The sequence below is a fragment of the Embiotoca jacksoni genome, unplaced genomic scaffold (genome assembly GCF_022577435.1).
Source record: "Embiotoca jacksoni isolate LCO1_2020_lvr unplaced genomic scaffold, fEmbJac1.0.p SCAF_4, whole genome shotgun sequence".
Lineage (NCBI taxonomy): Eukaryota > Metazoa > Chordata > Actinopteri > Embiotocidae > Embiotoca > Embiotoca jacksoni.
In genome coordinates, this window is record NW_027185392.1 from 12,618,023 (window position 1) to 12,632,592 (window position 14,570).

At 38.3% G+C, this 14,570-nt stretch overlaps 1 protein-coding gene across 1 annotated transcript; it reads left to right on the forward strand.

The window, feature by feature from the left end:
* Nucleotides 1–194: 194 nt before the first annotated feature.
* Nucleotides 195–13,994, forward strand: aimp1a (aminoacyl tRNA synthetase complex interacting multifunctional protein 1a). Its single transcript, XM_069167848.1, has 7 exons — nt 195–276; nt 4,222–4,352; nt 5,043–5,156; nt 7,749–7,910; nt 9,786–9,994; nt 11,616–11,784; nt 13,695–13,994. Coding segments are annotated over exons 1-7 (954 nt in total). The 5' UTR covers nt 195–274; the 3' UTR covers nt 13,862–13,994.
* The last annotated feature ends 576 nt before the right edge of the window (nt 13,995–14,570 follow it).

The window sequence follows — 14,570 nt, forward strand, 5'->3', positions numbered from 1 at the left end:
TTTTATTTTATTTTGAATAATAGTTTATTATGCTGTTAATTACAAACAGGCAATTGCTGTTGACTCCTAAAATATCATCGATCTATAAAACATGTGCTAGCGCAGGAAAGCCTGTCTTCATCATTTCCGTATACTGTAAAGATCTATCTTCTGGGTCCTGGTCCGGGTCCTGACGAGCCTCTGCGGCTGGCTGATCCAGAGAGGCTTCCGTAGCAGCTGTCAAGCCCCCTCAGCCCTCCCTGAAACGTGTTGGGGTCGCGGGTGGTCAGAGTCCATGTAAGTTAAAAAAAAAAAAAAAAAGCTCTATTAATATATAACCTAATAATGAATATGTAATAATCGTATTGCTTTACCTTTCTATCGCTGTATTTGATTCGGAAGCTTTCAGTGACGTCTCTAACCTGCCCACGGTGTGAGCTACACGAGAGGTAGCTTCAAGTCCACTTGGTTTTCCTTCTTCATGCGCAACGTTAGTTCATGAAGCTCGAGCTGAACCGGCTGATCGCTTTACTGCTTTAACTTGCCTGCTTTAACTCAACTCATGTTGAGTGCACAATATTGACTGCTCACGATGCACAGTTCATTGTAATGACGTGATTTAGCATTACCTCAACACGTTGTTTGATTACTGTGATTTTCAAACGATTTCATGATTTGATCTTTGTCTTATTGTCTAATTGAAGTCTGAAACAATATTTAGCTGTCCGGGAATGTTGTGTAACAGATAAAAAGAAAATGGGTATTTATTATAGTGTAGGGTTTGCTGTATACTGAAGCCAAAAACCCAAAGCATTACACAGGATCTTGTATAAATAGAACAAATCAAGCAAATGTTCACATTAGAAAAGCAAAGGATTAATAATATTTATCATTCAAATGAACAGATCCCTTAAAAAAAAAACATCTAGACATTTATAAACGGCAGATTAAGCAATTTATTGAAATTGTATTCCTTGTAACCTTGTAATTAAGAATAACAAAACCTCAAACAAAATGTGTTTCTCTATTTTTTTGAAAGTCCAATTAAGTTGTATATGAATTATATATATTTCTAGGTATAAGCTAAAGTATTTTATGTCAATATTGTCTTGGCTCGTGCACAGCCGGCTCTAATTTTTAATATTTTGGCAAAGTGACCAAATTGCGTAATGCACACTGGCCCAAAAAAAAACATTTCACACACGCAATCAGTGGAACAGGAGCATCAGTAAGTCGGAAAATAAGTTTTCGTAAGCATTACAACTCACACAAAACTAGTCCTTTAAAAAAAAAAAATCTAAATGTGACCCATTCTGTCCAATACAAAAACATGTCATTATAATATGTTCTCCCGTTCATATGTGCAGATAGCTAGCTAAAGATTCCCTCATCAGTCCTAACTTTTCTTGGGACTGCTGGATGTATTTTGGCCTATCGGAGCACACACGTGCTTACATTACTTTGTCATTTCCATGCTCTTGTTTTGCTTTTAAATGATGTGATTCATAACACAATTAATCAATGTATTTAGAAAATGCTATTCTGAACTAAACCCATCACCAGCTGCAGCACCATCAGGTTACTGTGACAATAAGTCAAGCAGACATTTAGTACCATTGTTTGTTTTTGGTTTCACCGAGACAGGACAGCCGTCAAGCAGTCAAACTAGAAATTGCCTTCTTTAATTTTCATCCAGCATCGTGTCATTTAAAGATTAAAAACAACCGATTGCTGTTAATGTTATGCTTTTATGACAATTTGACTCCAGAATGTTGTTAAAGACAAATAGTTTGAAGGAATACGAAGGTGCTTGATTGAACAAAGGAAGGAATTAAACAGGTTGTGATATACCAGAGGTTTTTATTTATGGATCCGGTCAAAAGCAAATACCCAATAACTCCTGTAACCAGCTTTTTTTTTTGTCCATGGTAGAACACATTATTAATATAATCAATGACAAGTATCGAAATTCTAATCAATAGATTGTCTGTCAATAATCAAATAATTAATCAACCGATCCTATTAATCGTATTGTATTAATAATTTGATGTTATGTAAAAATACTGTATTTTGAAAATAGAATTTTGCTACAAACAGTAAACATTTTTACTGATTATAATTTAATCAATGATTTCAAAAACAATTGATATACGAACTATTAATGAAAACTGATGAAAGCAGCATACATCATGTGGGAGAGCCTCAGTATTTCTGTTTTGCCATACTCTCAGGTCGTCTGTATTCTTGGCAATGTGTTATATTTTAAGACATTTATAAAACAGCCTGTGAGTATAGCTTATACACAGTTGCCTGTACCTTTTTTACAGTTAAATTATAACTGAACCTTTTGTGTTGACAAGTACAAGTTTAGAAGAGTGTCTCTGTTTTATGCCACTAAAGGCAGAGGAATACGATCGCATGTGTCTTGAAAACCAGTGGCTACATCTGGTGCTGAAGGCAAGATACATCACGCTTTCTTTTTGATCAAAATGTGTAAGGCCTTCTAATGCCTTCAGGTGGTGCTGGCACCCTGCATTCTCATTTCATTCATAATGGTCTGGTGGACAGACAGGTTGAGAAGTATCCCCCTACGGTATTTTTCTAACATGGGAATGAACCATGAAAAAAGGGAAACACTTGTGTCCCAGTGGATCTTCTCACACAGCAGCAACGCACCAGAGAAAGCTAGTGGTTAAATATGACAGATTTACATATTTTATTCAAACCACCTGTGTAGCCTGTGTCTAAGAATGAAGTATTATCTTTGATGTTTTAATTTGAGAATGGATGTAGACATAAAGTGTCTATTTTTTACTAAGACTTAGAGTTCAAGTAGCTCGAGGCCATAAGATAACCAGTAACAGTTAACCTCAGCTGCAAACCACAACATGAGTCCATTTTCATATAGTGAAGACAGGTAAATTGGGCAGGCTTAAGGCTGGTGACAGCCCACGTCACTTTACATTATTAACACATTTGGCTATTTCCATCTAAAATCCCAAACTCGTACCTCAACCTCGCGATCCATTTTCAGAGGTTATCCATATGAGATCAGCCTTTTTATGGCTCTTGTTATTACTCCACCACTGGGCCTGTTTAAATCAATTCAGTTTCTCAAAAAAACTATGCTTTGATCCTTGATTTTATCAACTCCAGCTCTTTTGTGTTTCTAATTTCCTCATCCCCCAACATTTTGTTTTCATCTCAGGCCAGCTGTTGTTTTCCAGTGCCTCCCTGTAATATGTGTAAGAAGTTTTCTTCTCCATGCCTCAGCCTTGCAAAAATCCTTCTTTTCCTCCTTTTTCAAAAAGTAATTTCCAGAGTGCAACATTAGAAAGGAGCATCACCCCAAAGTCAAACTGGTGTCCATCTAAGGATAAACAATCTAAGTGATGATTTAATCACTTACTACTGTAAAAGACAGATGAATATTCAACCAAGAGTTTGGTTTGATGAATCTGATGTGCAACTGAAATGTTGCAGAATCCTTTCGGATTTGTTGATATATTTTCCCATTTTTCTAAAAAAAACAACAACTGGTGTTTGTCTCTCTTAGCGTGACCTGTGAACAGATGTCAAATTTTGTCACCTCAGGCAACGAGCCAAGGTATAGCAGTCATGAAGATCCCACATGCTTCATACCTACTGAGGCTGCACATTATGGAAAACATATGAACAGGTTTGCTCTGTTAGACATATTTCAGTCAGGCATTCACTGTGATTCATACAGTATTTAATGATGGATACATTCTAACACTGCCACAGCATGAATTTATGATACTGTTGCAGTGAAACAGGACAATGTAATGACCTATAGTCCTACAGAGCAGACCTGGAACACATTCCACGTTGTGGAAATTACAATGTTCAATTTATGTTGAGACTATCTGAGAACAGTTCACTAAACTCTGTGGTCATTTTGGAGGCTGTAGTTTGTGGTTGAGTTGTACTGGAATGCAAACCTTGTAACTCAAAGATATCCTTGTTGATGTCCAGCACGGTACTTTAGGACACCATCTATTTTCACAAAGTAGTGTCACCCAAGTTTATTTAAAATGAGGAATGGGGTGACTTCACTGTACAAACCATTTAAACACTTGCTGCAGACTTTACATACATTTTATTTGATGTTTAAAGACAATATTTTTGCTACATTGTTGCTCCATTATGTCTACCACAAGCTTTTCTGATTGCATTTTGTGTTCTTGAGATTGTAGTGTGTCTGTTTTTTTGTTGCTGTAGGTTTTTAGCTCGCTCTTTAGTCAAGATGTCAAGTCATAATCCTTTGTTGAGGCTGGAGCAGCGAGCAGCGGAGGCTGACCAGATCATCGAGTACCTCAAACAGCAAATACAGCTACTAAAGGAGAAAGCCAGTAAGACACACATACACACTCACAAAAATGCTCAACATAGACTGTTTGCCCCCCCCCCCCCCCCCCCCCCATTAAAATGTATTTAGGTTTTTAGTTGGGCTACAACGATAAGTCGATATGTTAACGTTAAGATTCTCTGGTGGCAACATTATCTTAATTTAGAATATTTTTTGTTTCCTTTAGTCCTCCATGATAATAAACTGAATATCTACGTGCTGTGGACTGTTGGTCGGAACAAATCAAAACATTTGCACATTGCTGCATTGCACATTGGGCTTTGAAAAGCACAGGTTGATATTTTTCACCATTTTCTGATGTTTTATAGACAAAATCGATTGATCGAGAATATAACAACAGATTGATTGAGAATGAAAATAAGTGCAAAAATGCAAAAAGTCTTAATGCTGTGTTCCCTTTAAATTGGAATATATAATGAATACTGTACAAATGTCTTTATTATTATTGTAAAAATGTGATAATGTTTGGAAAAAATTGCGTAATTACAAGACCCCTGGGTAGAGTTAATCAAATGTGTTGATTGGAAAGGTAGAAAATCCTTTTTTACTCGAGAATAATCTATAGTCTAATATTTTAGTGCTATTGTTTATTTGTAAGAGTTAAGAAGCAGTTCCTAAAATGTCCTGTGGGAAGTTAAAATTCAATTCTATGCTGTCCGGTTTGCCTTTGCAGTTGTCCAGGCCAGTGTTAGAGAAGAGAAGAAACTGATGGTGGAAAATGCCAAATTAAAGAATGACATTGAGGAACTGAAAAAACAGCTGCTGGAGAAAGAAAAGAGGAGGGGAGGTATGTTAAGTTTTTTTTTCCCAGCACGACTTCCATCACAGATCAACTGTTTGTTTGTCTTTAAAAATACTTTGATGTTGTAGTCCTTTATGTTATAGAGGTGATTGTGTGTGACTGCCTTTGTTTGGTTTGTCCCATCAGTGATGACATCTTGGGCATTTCGCCTCAACCCACTATCAACAGCTCTTTTTTTGTCTTTATTATAAGCGGCAATATTGCTTTAAGAATTCCCATTCGGGTGATGGGGACAACATGTGTCGGCTATACTGCCTCTGACATACGTTGACATTCAAGGGCAAATAGCTCAGATTATTTAATGTTTTCCAGAGAGAAGATGCAGGAATTGAAAGGGGGCTGGAAGAAAAAAGAGATTTCTCAAAAAACTCAACATGCTTTGTAACATTGAAGGAATGTGTTCCAATACACTCAAGACAATGTTTTTTTCCACATGTTGTATATGATTGTGATGTTTATTTTTGAGGTTTCTTTTCAATGGCTTTAAGGTGGTTTAAATTAGCTTAATCAAATCAAGGAAAGATATGGACCTTTTTGAAAAGAACTTCAATCGGCTTTTGCCAATTTGTTTTTGAGATTAGAAAACCGTACTATTCAATGTGTCTATAATAATGCCTTGAAAATTGCAATATTTCTGCAGCCAAGAAAAATAAAAACAGTGACAATTGGTTGATTGTTAAAAATGGATTATCAACTTTTCTGTAACACCATTTTAAAGTTTTAAATCACACCTTTCAGACCCATCCGTGGTTCCATCACATTATGTTGTGTAGTTCCAACCAACAGTTGTTAGAGCTGCCTTAACTGATATTTTTGTCCACTTGGGTTGATGTATTGTTATTTTCCAAAGTTTATGTGGTAAACTTGTGAGAAAATATTTACTTTAAAATTAGAACATTAGAATTAATTTATTGTGGTGTTTTTTGTTGTCTAATGGATGGAGGTTCAAAGTTGACTCTACTTTTTGCTCTGTTTGAATTTATACCAAAGATTGTATATAAATGTGGACGTAGCTCCCGAGTCTGAAAAACGAGGCAGGTGCGGAAGTGCCTTAAGCTGCAATACCACTGAGTGCCACCAGAGTTTGGCTCCAAAAAGCCTCTGGCTCTGCAAACTCCCATTCGACTTGTCACATAAAATATGAAGTCAATAAAAACATTTTCAAGTTGCTTATTAGTTTTTTGACAGTCCATCTGAAAAAAAATCCTGTAATTAATTAGAAAGCAAGCCTCTAAAAGCAGTGTTTTTGGGGGAATGTCTGTTTGATTAACGGGCCTGTGGTGCAATCAGATTGAGTCCGATTCACCACTCGCTCTCCCCAGCTCGTCCAAATATGGTCGCTTTTGCTCCATACCACTCCGGACTAGCAAGATGGCGTTGGCCAAAACTCGAGGCCCCATAACTGCCGGTCACAAACGAGTAGGTGACGTCACTGTTGGTTGCTACTTGATTTATACTAACTCCCAATAAAATATCTGTCTCCTCAGCTGCTAAATGCCCCTCTATAAATCAGCAGCTACTTGCTTACTTTGTCTAGTTTGGGCATGTACCATTGTCTAAATATTAAGAGTTGTTTCACTGAACAGTCGCATAGTGCAGAAAATGTGGGCCAGAAATCCAAAATGAGAAGCCAAACAATTGCTTAAACTAAAATCTGCAGAGCTGGGGACCTACAGAGTTAGGTAATAGTTTACTGTTGGTTTGTCACTGTGAGCCACATTGATTAGTGCAGCTTTAATTTACATTTGTCGTCAGTATCACAATGTTTTCAGGTATTCAAAACTTGTCAGGCTTAGTTTTGGGAAATCTGCCCAAGACATCTAAAACGGTTCCATTTCATGTAATAATGCAGCCATTTTGTCTTGGGGTTAAATATTTAACGCATTGTTTGTATTATACGTAATATTGTCATAAAGAATAGAAAAGGTTAGTTTTAATCGTAAAAAACCTTCAGGTTAAACTTAGTGGACAGTTTGGGGGAACAGGAGTTTAAGAGGTTATTGCCTGTAATTCCAAGGTAAACGGGACAGGTCCTGCTCTTACGTCCTAACATAGAATTATGGTAATTAAAAGCATTATGGTGATGGTGGTGTGCTTGCAGACCGATGTTTGTCAGACACAGACACTAGATTTCGTAGGAATTCAAACATCAGGCGCCTTAAATGAGGTGTTATTGCTTTCTGGGGAGTTATTGTCGGACATTGTTCCCTACTTTATGGGTCCATTTCCTTGTTTCCATCAACTGGGACATTGTGTCATTTTCCCATCCAAACTGTTTGCAGCAGGGGAGCCATCCTCCCACTGGGTGTGTAAATACAGCTCCCCATGTATCATTTCGTTGTATTATGTTGATGCAACCGGCTCTGTGTGTGAAAAGGTACAACTGTAGTGTTGCTTATGTATTTGAAAATTGCATTTTCTCTATTTTGCAGCGGTACAGTCTTTTCAGGCGCACACAATTTAGGATAACAGGAATGTGTGCAGATAATGTCAGACAGCGAAAACATCAGATACTACGTATGATTCCTTATACAACCGTTTCTTTCGACGAACGTTTTTCCTGTGTTCCTCCTGCAGTGCGAGAGGTTGCCATGCCATCAGGTGACACCAGTGTTGAGTGCAATTCGAAGCCCGCCCCTCCCAAACCCTCCGGTCCAGCACCCACTGCTTCCTCTGCCCCTGCTGTCCAGAGCCCCACTCCCAAAGACGAGGGGAAAAAGAAGAAGCCTGAGAAAAAAGGTAATCGCTAAAGAAAAAAGTGCGACTCAATCTAGGATTTTGTTTTTAATCGACTGAAGTTTTCACATCCATAGTCAAAGTTGAAATCAAGCCTGTCTAGATATTTCACATAGTGACATTTGTGTCATTTATTCCTTTTCAGTTTGTTATTAGAACCATATTAAAGCTATAAAGTGACCACCCATCTCTCCCCACTGAGGGATTTATTTGATCTTTAATTAGCATAATGATTCTTATTTAAAAATCCAGTTTTTCTCTGTCAGTAGCGGGCTGGATAGAACATACGGTTCTTCAAAAATAATTTCACCTTCTACAAACATGCTTTTCCATTTTTAAAAGGAAGGTAAAAGTGGAAGTAAAGTCATATAGTGCATCGCAATCATCAAGGTGAGAGTACATAAAAGCATCTACAACTCTAAAAAGTGGTCCAAATTAAAAAAAAATACCTTGAGCAGAAAAGAACATAACGGAGCAACATTTTTGACTTTGCCAGAAAATAAAGTGGTAATTGTTGATGCTTGGATGACAGTCTGCTTTCTGTTGTTTGACAGACGGCTCTTGATTGGCACCAAAACGACTGACAGAATTTGGAGAATCAGACAAAATGACCTCAGACTCAACAGCATTAAATTTAAGGAAGGTTCAAGTTGTGTCAGAAAGTTCAATTTTAAGATTTGCAAGGCTCCTAGGAACTGCGGGTTTTAAATGCACCCCTGATTTGGTGTCATCAGCATTTTCTGGCTCATCTAGGAGCTCCTTGTTAGGTGGAATACCAAAAATGACAGAAAGGGGAATTAGATCCATCACTGCATTTTAAGCCTTTTATAATGTGTCAGAAATTCCAGACCAAAACATATGTTCAAGGTTTGCAAGGGAGTGACCATATCTATTCCAGGCATCACTCACATTGGGGTATATTTTAGACAATATGTGGTTAGTATAATGATTTTCCCTGTACATTGAATCAGCCCTTGTCGGGCACAAACAGAAGATAATGAACTTAGTCTGGGATGTTGCCTTTTTGGTCATCATATATGCTGAGCCCCAGGTCCTGCGCCGGGCCTTCTGTGGTTTGATGGGTAAAAATCGAGCTGGCAGAGAAGCTAAAAGGTAGATGAGATTATATTGTCCGTTTGCACTGATGCCACTGGGGATGAGTATAATAACTTTACCCATGAGATGAAATCGGACCGAGGCCAAATGTTTCAATTATAACTAAAAGATATTTCCACTACACCGTGTCAAATGTTTTCTCAGCAGCCAACAGCACCAGCACTGCTGGAGTGCTGGAGCTGGTAACCTTAAGTGCATTTAATAGTCTCCTGGTGGTGTGGAAGGATTCTCTATGAAATGTATCTTCAACATGTTCTTGTATCCTACCTTAAGCAGTAAAATGGGGCTGTGACTGCTGCATAGTTAGGGATCTTTATCTTTATCTTTTTCTAAATTCTCCATTCACTTATGGATCACATGAAACGCACGCCACCCTGAGGCCAGTCATTGGGGGGCTTTGTTTTCATTTATGGGAGGAAATTAAATCGGATTCCAGATGGATGCCCACTATTGTCTCAACTATGATTTGTTTTGTGTAATATTCCTTGGATAGATACCAGTTGGCTGAAATATTCTCTGTGCTTTTAAACAAACATTTCCTGTAATATCACGCACATTTCTTATAATAACATGAAAACGGTCACAGATGCGGCTCTTCAACGAACATTTTCCTTAGCACATGATGAACAGCTACTGTCTGACTTTCTTTGCTTGAAAATGAAACTTTCCCTCTCTTTGACTAAATTAAACATAAAATTTCAGGGCAAAGTGTGTTTATGCACACTATTTGTGTAACATTATTTCCCAATGTTTTGATGCCAGGAGGGGAAAAAGCAGAGAAGAAGCAGGCAGCCCTCAGCCAAGAGGAGGCCAAGGTGGACGTGTCTCGTCTGGACCTGCGTATCGGACGTATTATCACAGCCGACAAACATCCAGATGCAGACAGTCTCTATGTGGAGCAGGTCGATGTGGGAGAGACCTCTCCCAGGACAGTGGTCAGCGGACTGGTCAAGCACATACCTCTGGACCAGGTACAGTATGAGCACGTCACAAGAATCCCCCACAATGAATGTCGAGATCCATACTCATCTACTGATTCAGTTTGTGTTTATTAGGTTGAAAAGAATAAAAAAAAAGTCACTTCGCTGTTCAAAACCAATACCCTTGTACTCTTAAAATGGTATTGATTGAGCACGAAGGTCCCGGATCATCTTATCAAGCCAGTTTATAGGTGATTAAAACACTTGCCTGCAAGCAGTCTCATTACAGTGTTTAATATTTGACTGTAGCCGATGTAGCATTCGATGAAAGTTTGTTTTGCATTTTAGCTTCATAATTCCCCACACAGGTTGTATTTGAGAGAGTTGTTTTCAGACACAAGAGAAGTGTATTCTGTGTGTATTCTTGAGTATGTCCATGTTTCACTATTATAAGATTATAAGAATGTATTAGTCCATTCACAACGTTTTCTTGGATAAGTTCTTTTGTGATACCTTTTCTTTGTAACTCAATATTTAATGGTAGGGATTCCGTACCTTTCATAGAATATCAGTGCTCGTGTTTATTTTCACAGATTTATGATTTGCTCCTAAAACGGACTAATTTGAAAGCTGTATTTCATTTTAAATGAAAAGCATTATTTACTTTTATGGTCATCAGTATTTGAGTCTAATCAAGACCAGGAAGCCTTTGTGCATTACACTTACATTATGCTCTTTGTAGACACTGTATGTCATTAAAATGGAAAAATACAGTATGCCTGCCAAAATCATGTGTAACAAACACTGTCTAGCTTTTTCATGAAAGTTATTACATTTATATACTTTATACTTGGAAGTGACAGCAGTTTTTCCATGCACACAGGCAAATATTAGACATTAGCTACTTATAATGATTGACTGTGTTGCAGCAATGACATTAAGCAGTGCAGGCTTATTAAGTGCTCCCTGACTGCAGTTAGAAAGAGGGTGAAATATCTGAGGACATGCATGATTGGTTTTGTGACTATACATACTGTATGAGTGTGGGTAAATAAAAAGCACCATTTAGAAATACCACTCCTACACAGGCTGATACAATAACTGTCCCAGTACAAATAAATATTGGTCAAATTGAACAGAGTTTTGTAAATACTACCATAAAACCTTCATGATCCCCCCTGGCTTGGCAATACTGCCCACAGATGAAAAATGAAAACCACCAAGAAAACCCTGTCAAAGCATCATGTGTGTTGTTAAATTTAGATCGAAAGAAATGATTATTTTCTAAGATCTGATATTCATCATCTTATTAAATGCTGATTTATTTCTTCTCAGTTTTTGCAGAAACTGCCTCTGTTTCTTTTTTAAGTTTTGGTAAGCCACAGAGGTCTCTGGGTTCCAGAGTCTAATGTTTTCCTGTTTGCTGCCTTTGGTTTATGAAATGAGGCAAATAAATCAAAGACACAGTCATTGAAACATAATTGATCGGAGCTGGCATTAATTATTGTTTCTGTTGGATTATGAAATTCTCAGTCCTCTTACCAAACAGACCACGAGTCAAAGGTGTTTGTGTTTTTTAATTTAAGTAAATTGGATGTAATTTGTTTTTCTTCTCTGTTGTTAAGGACATATGGGCTGCAGAAATGCACTTAATCCTGTTTCTCCCATGCAGATGCAGAACCGCATGGCAATCTTGATGTGTAACCTGAAGCCAGCCAAGATGAGAGGAGTGGTCTCCCAGGCTATGGTCATGTGTGCCAGCTCACCAGACAAGGTGGAAATCCTTGATCCTCCAAGTGGAGCAGTGCCAGGAGACAGAGTAACTTTCCAGGGCTTCCCAGGTACCCTTTACCCTCATCAGTGTAGTTAATTTGTCAAAAATGTGTTGATCATTGGGTTTAGGAATATATATTCCAGCACACCAACACAACAGGCATTAGAAATGTTTTTCTTCACCCTTGAGTGACTGTGATTGTCACTCACTTGATTCTGAGAAAATTCCCCACTATAGTATCCTCAAACTGCCTCTATCTTTAGGAAATGAAGGGTGTCCTAGAACCTTCTTACTGCCAGAATCAACACAGCAGTTTGAACATCCATTTCTCTGAAGTCACCAATCATTATGTGCTTTCAGACCCCCTGAACGTTCTCATCAGAGGGCTGCTCTGTTCTGTTTGGTGGTGGCTAAATGGCCTGTGACTGCTGATTTGTTGGGCTAATCAACATTCATTGCTAAGAATGTAAACAACACTTTTTTGTAGTCAGTTGGAAAGATAAGTGTCCTAATTGTCCCATTAAGTTCAACTGTTATAATTGAACTTGCAATTGCCTATCAATTAACACATTAACTGGACCATACAGGAGTTCCTTTCCTGTGAAGTATTTCAAACATAATGTCGAATAATGTGTGGCCTGAAAAAAACAAATCACCAACACCATGAGGATCCCAGTGTGGTTGTGAAAATGTGCAAAGTAGAAGGATATGGGAATAACAAGACTAATCCTCTTCTCCTGAGAACAAAAACCACAGTGGAAGTTCCCTTTTAAAACCAGTAAAGAAGAGGATATAATGAAGGTGGATCTGTGGTCCAAGCACCCACAGCCCAGCTGCATCAGTCGAGTCTGTCATCGTGCAGTACATACAGTATGTCCCAAGCACTCTTAAGGGCAGTTTGATTCATGAGGGATCCCTTCAGCTAAAAATAATTTATGGATCCAACATTAAAAAGAGTTGTATTCTAACCAGCCTCTGAAAACATGGTTCATGAGAAAACAAAAGATGTGGAGGACAGAGCAAAAATGGGATTTGCTGTTGGCATGCCAATCTGTTAAGATCATCTTTTTTCTTTTCTTTTTGTCCACAATAAGCTAAAAAAAAAAAAAAAAATAGGCTGTTGAAAAGTACATTCAAAATAAGGAATAAAAGAGGTTTTTGCTCCTTTCTAGTTGTCCTCTTCTCTCCCACCAAAGCTCTTTCCTACAGATTCAATTACAGCTCTACTGGTGTGAGTCCTCTGTCGTAATTGCTCACATTTCCCCCAACTAATGGGGCCCAGCACTTCTGCTTGAACTTAACAATGTACGCAAGTTGCTCATCAAAACCTCTTTCACGCTTCTGATCAAAACGGATTGTGCCCACTCTTGGGTTGTAAACCGGCAGAAATCCCAGCCTTGGGAAATGAAACACATTTGTGTCCCCATACCATGAGATGGTTCTGTCGAGCAGAAAAAGTCAACACCAGACAGAAGCCAACCAGCCACTACTGGCTATGAATTTTAACAAATGCCAAGCAAGATCAAAAACAAAGCCGTCATGAAATGAGAACCTCACCTAATGTTTTTTCCTTGGATGCATATTTCGGTCCTGCGAAATTCCGTTTAGATGGTTTGAATTACGGCTTAGAGCAAATGGCAGTTTCAAAAAGCTGAGGTTCTAATAAAACATGGTCGAAAGTCAGTCACAATTCATACGGGAGAAATTCAATTAGGATTAGCCTGAGAAATCACGAGTACAACTAATGGTTATTTGCTCACAATTTGTACTGGCTTAAGTGTATTATACGGATTGTATCAGTCATGAGGTCATCTATTAATGTGTCTTCAATGAATGAATGCATGGATATGTTAAAACTGTGTGTGGGTAAGTTATACAAGAAAGTGACATGTCATAAAAACTTCATAAAACATCAGACCTGGATCCATCAGCATGTGTGATAGATGAGTAGAAGAAAACAGACTTGTTCCATTGCAGGTGAACCAGACAAGGAACTGAACCCCAAAAAGAAAGTGTGGGAGCAGGTTCAGCCAGATCTGCGCACGGATGACCAGTGTGTTGCAACCTACAAGGGTGCTGCCTTTGAAGTCGCCGGCAAGGGAGTGTGCAGAGCCCAAACCATGAGCAACAGTGGAATTAAATAAAATAACAGAGCTGGTTGAAATAGCTCTGTGTTTACTTTGCAATCATCTCCTGTGATGACCATGATGTTGTTGAGAAACAGGAGGAATGGAAGTAAATGCTTTGAAGATGTTTAATAAAGGGTTTTGAAAATTATTTATACTTTTTCTCAAGTGTGTCCTCAAAATCTGTTCAATGACCATCAGCTCTTTTGGACCTCTAAAGTACACACAATCATGAAAAACAAATGTTATGATTAAATTCCTAATGTTTAACTCTACTCAAGAGGCATGTTAACTTGATTCAGCTTTGATTTTAAGGCTAAAACACTAAAGGACATGCCGAACTGGACTTGAACAGGATTATACTTGAACTAGTACTGGTCATTTTAATGAGCAGGAGAGGAAATGGGGATGTTACTCTACAAAGCCCAACAGAAACATATCAGGTTCTCAAGCTCTTTGCAGACCCTATTCACATGGTTCCCAGCTTGGCACTCTAATCTCCAATGTCATTATCTCCATCTTGATGTAGTGATGCCTGTACAATGTCCTTTGTTTTATTGTCCTCTTGAAAGTGTCCTCTCCGGAAGTATCAGTCTTCACAAAGGAAACGGAGAGCTGTGCACAAAGCCTCTAATGTTACATCAACAGTAATTAAGGCCATCCACCCTGCAAAAACATCTGTCGTGTCAAAGCAGACCGTTGTACAGAACTTGCAGTCCTGTTCTCA

Bases quoted from the DNA above. Each gene is read 5' to 3' on its own strand.
- aimp1a (XM_069167848.1), top strand. The intron at 9,995-11,615 runs GTACAGTATGAG...TCTCCCATGCAG, and splicing joins AGCACATACCTCTGGACCAG to ATGCAGAACCGCATGGCAAT. The intron at 11,785-13,694 runs GTACCCTTTACC...GTTCCATTGCAG, and splicing joins AACTTTCCAGGGCTTCCCAG to GTGAACCAGACAAGGAACTG.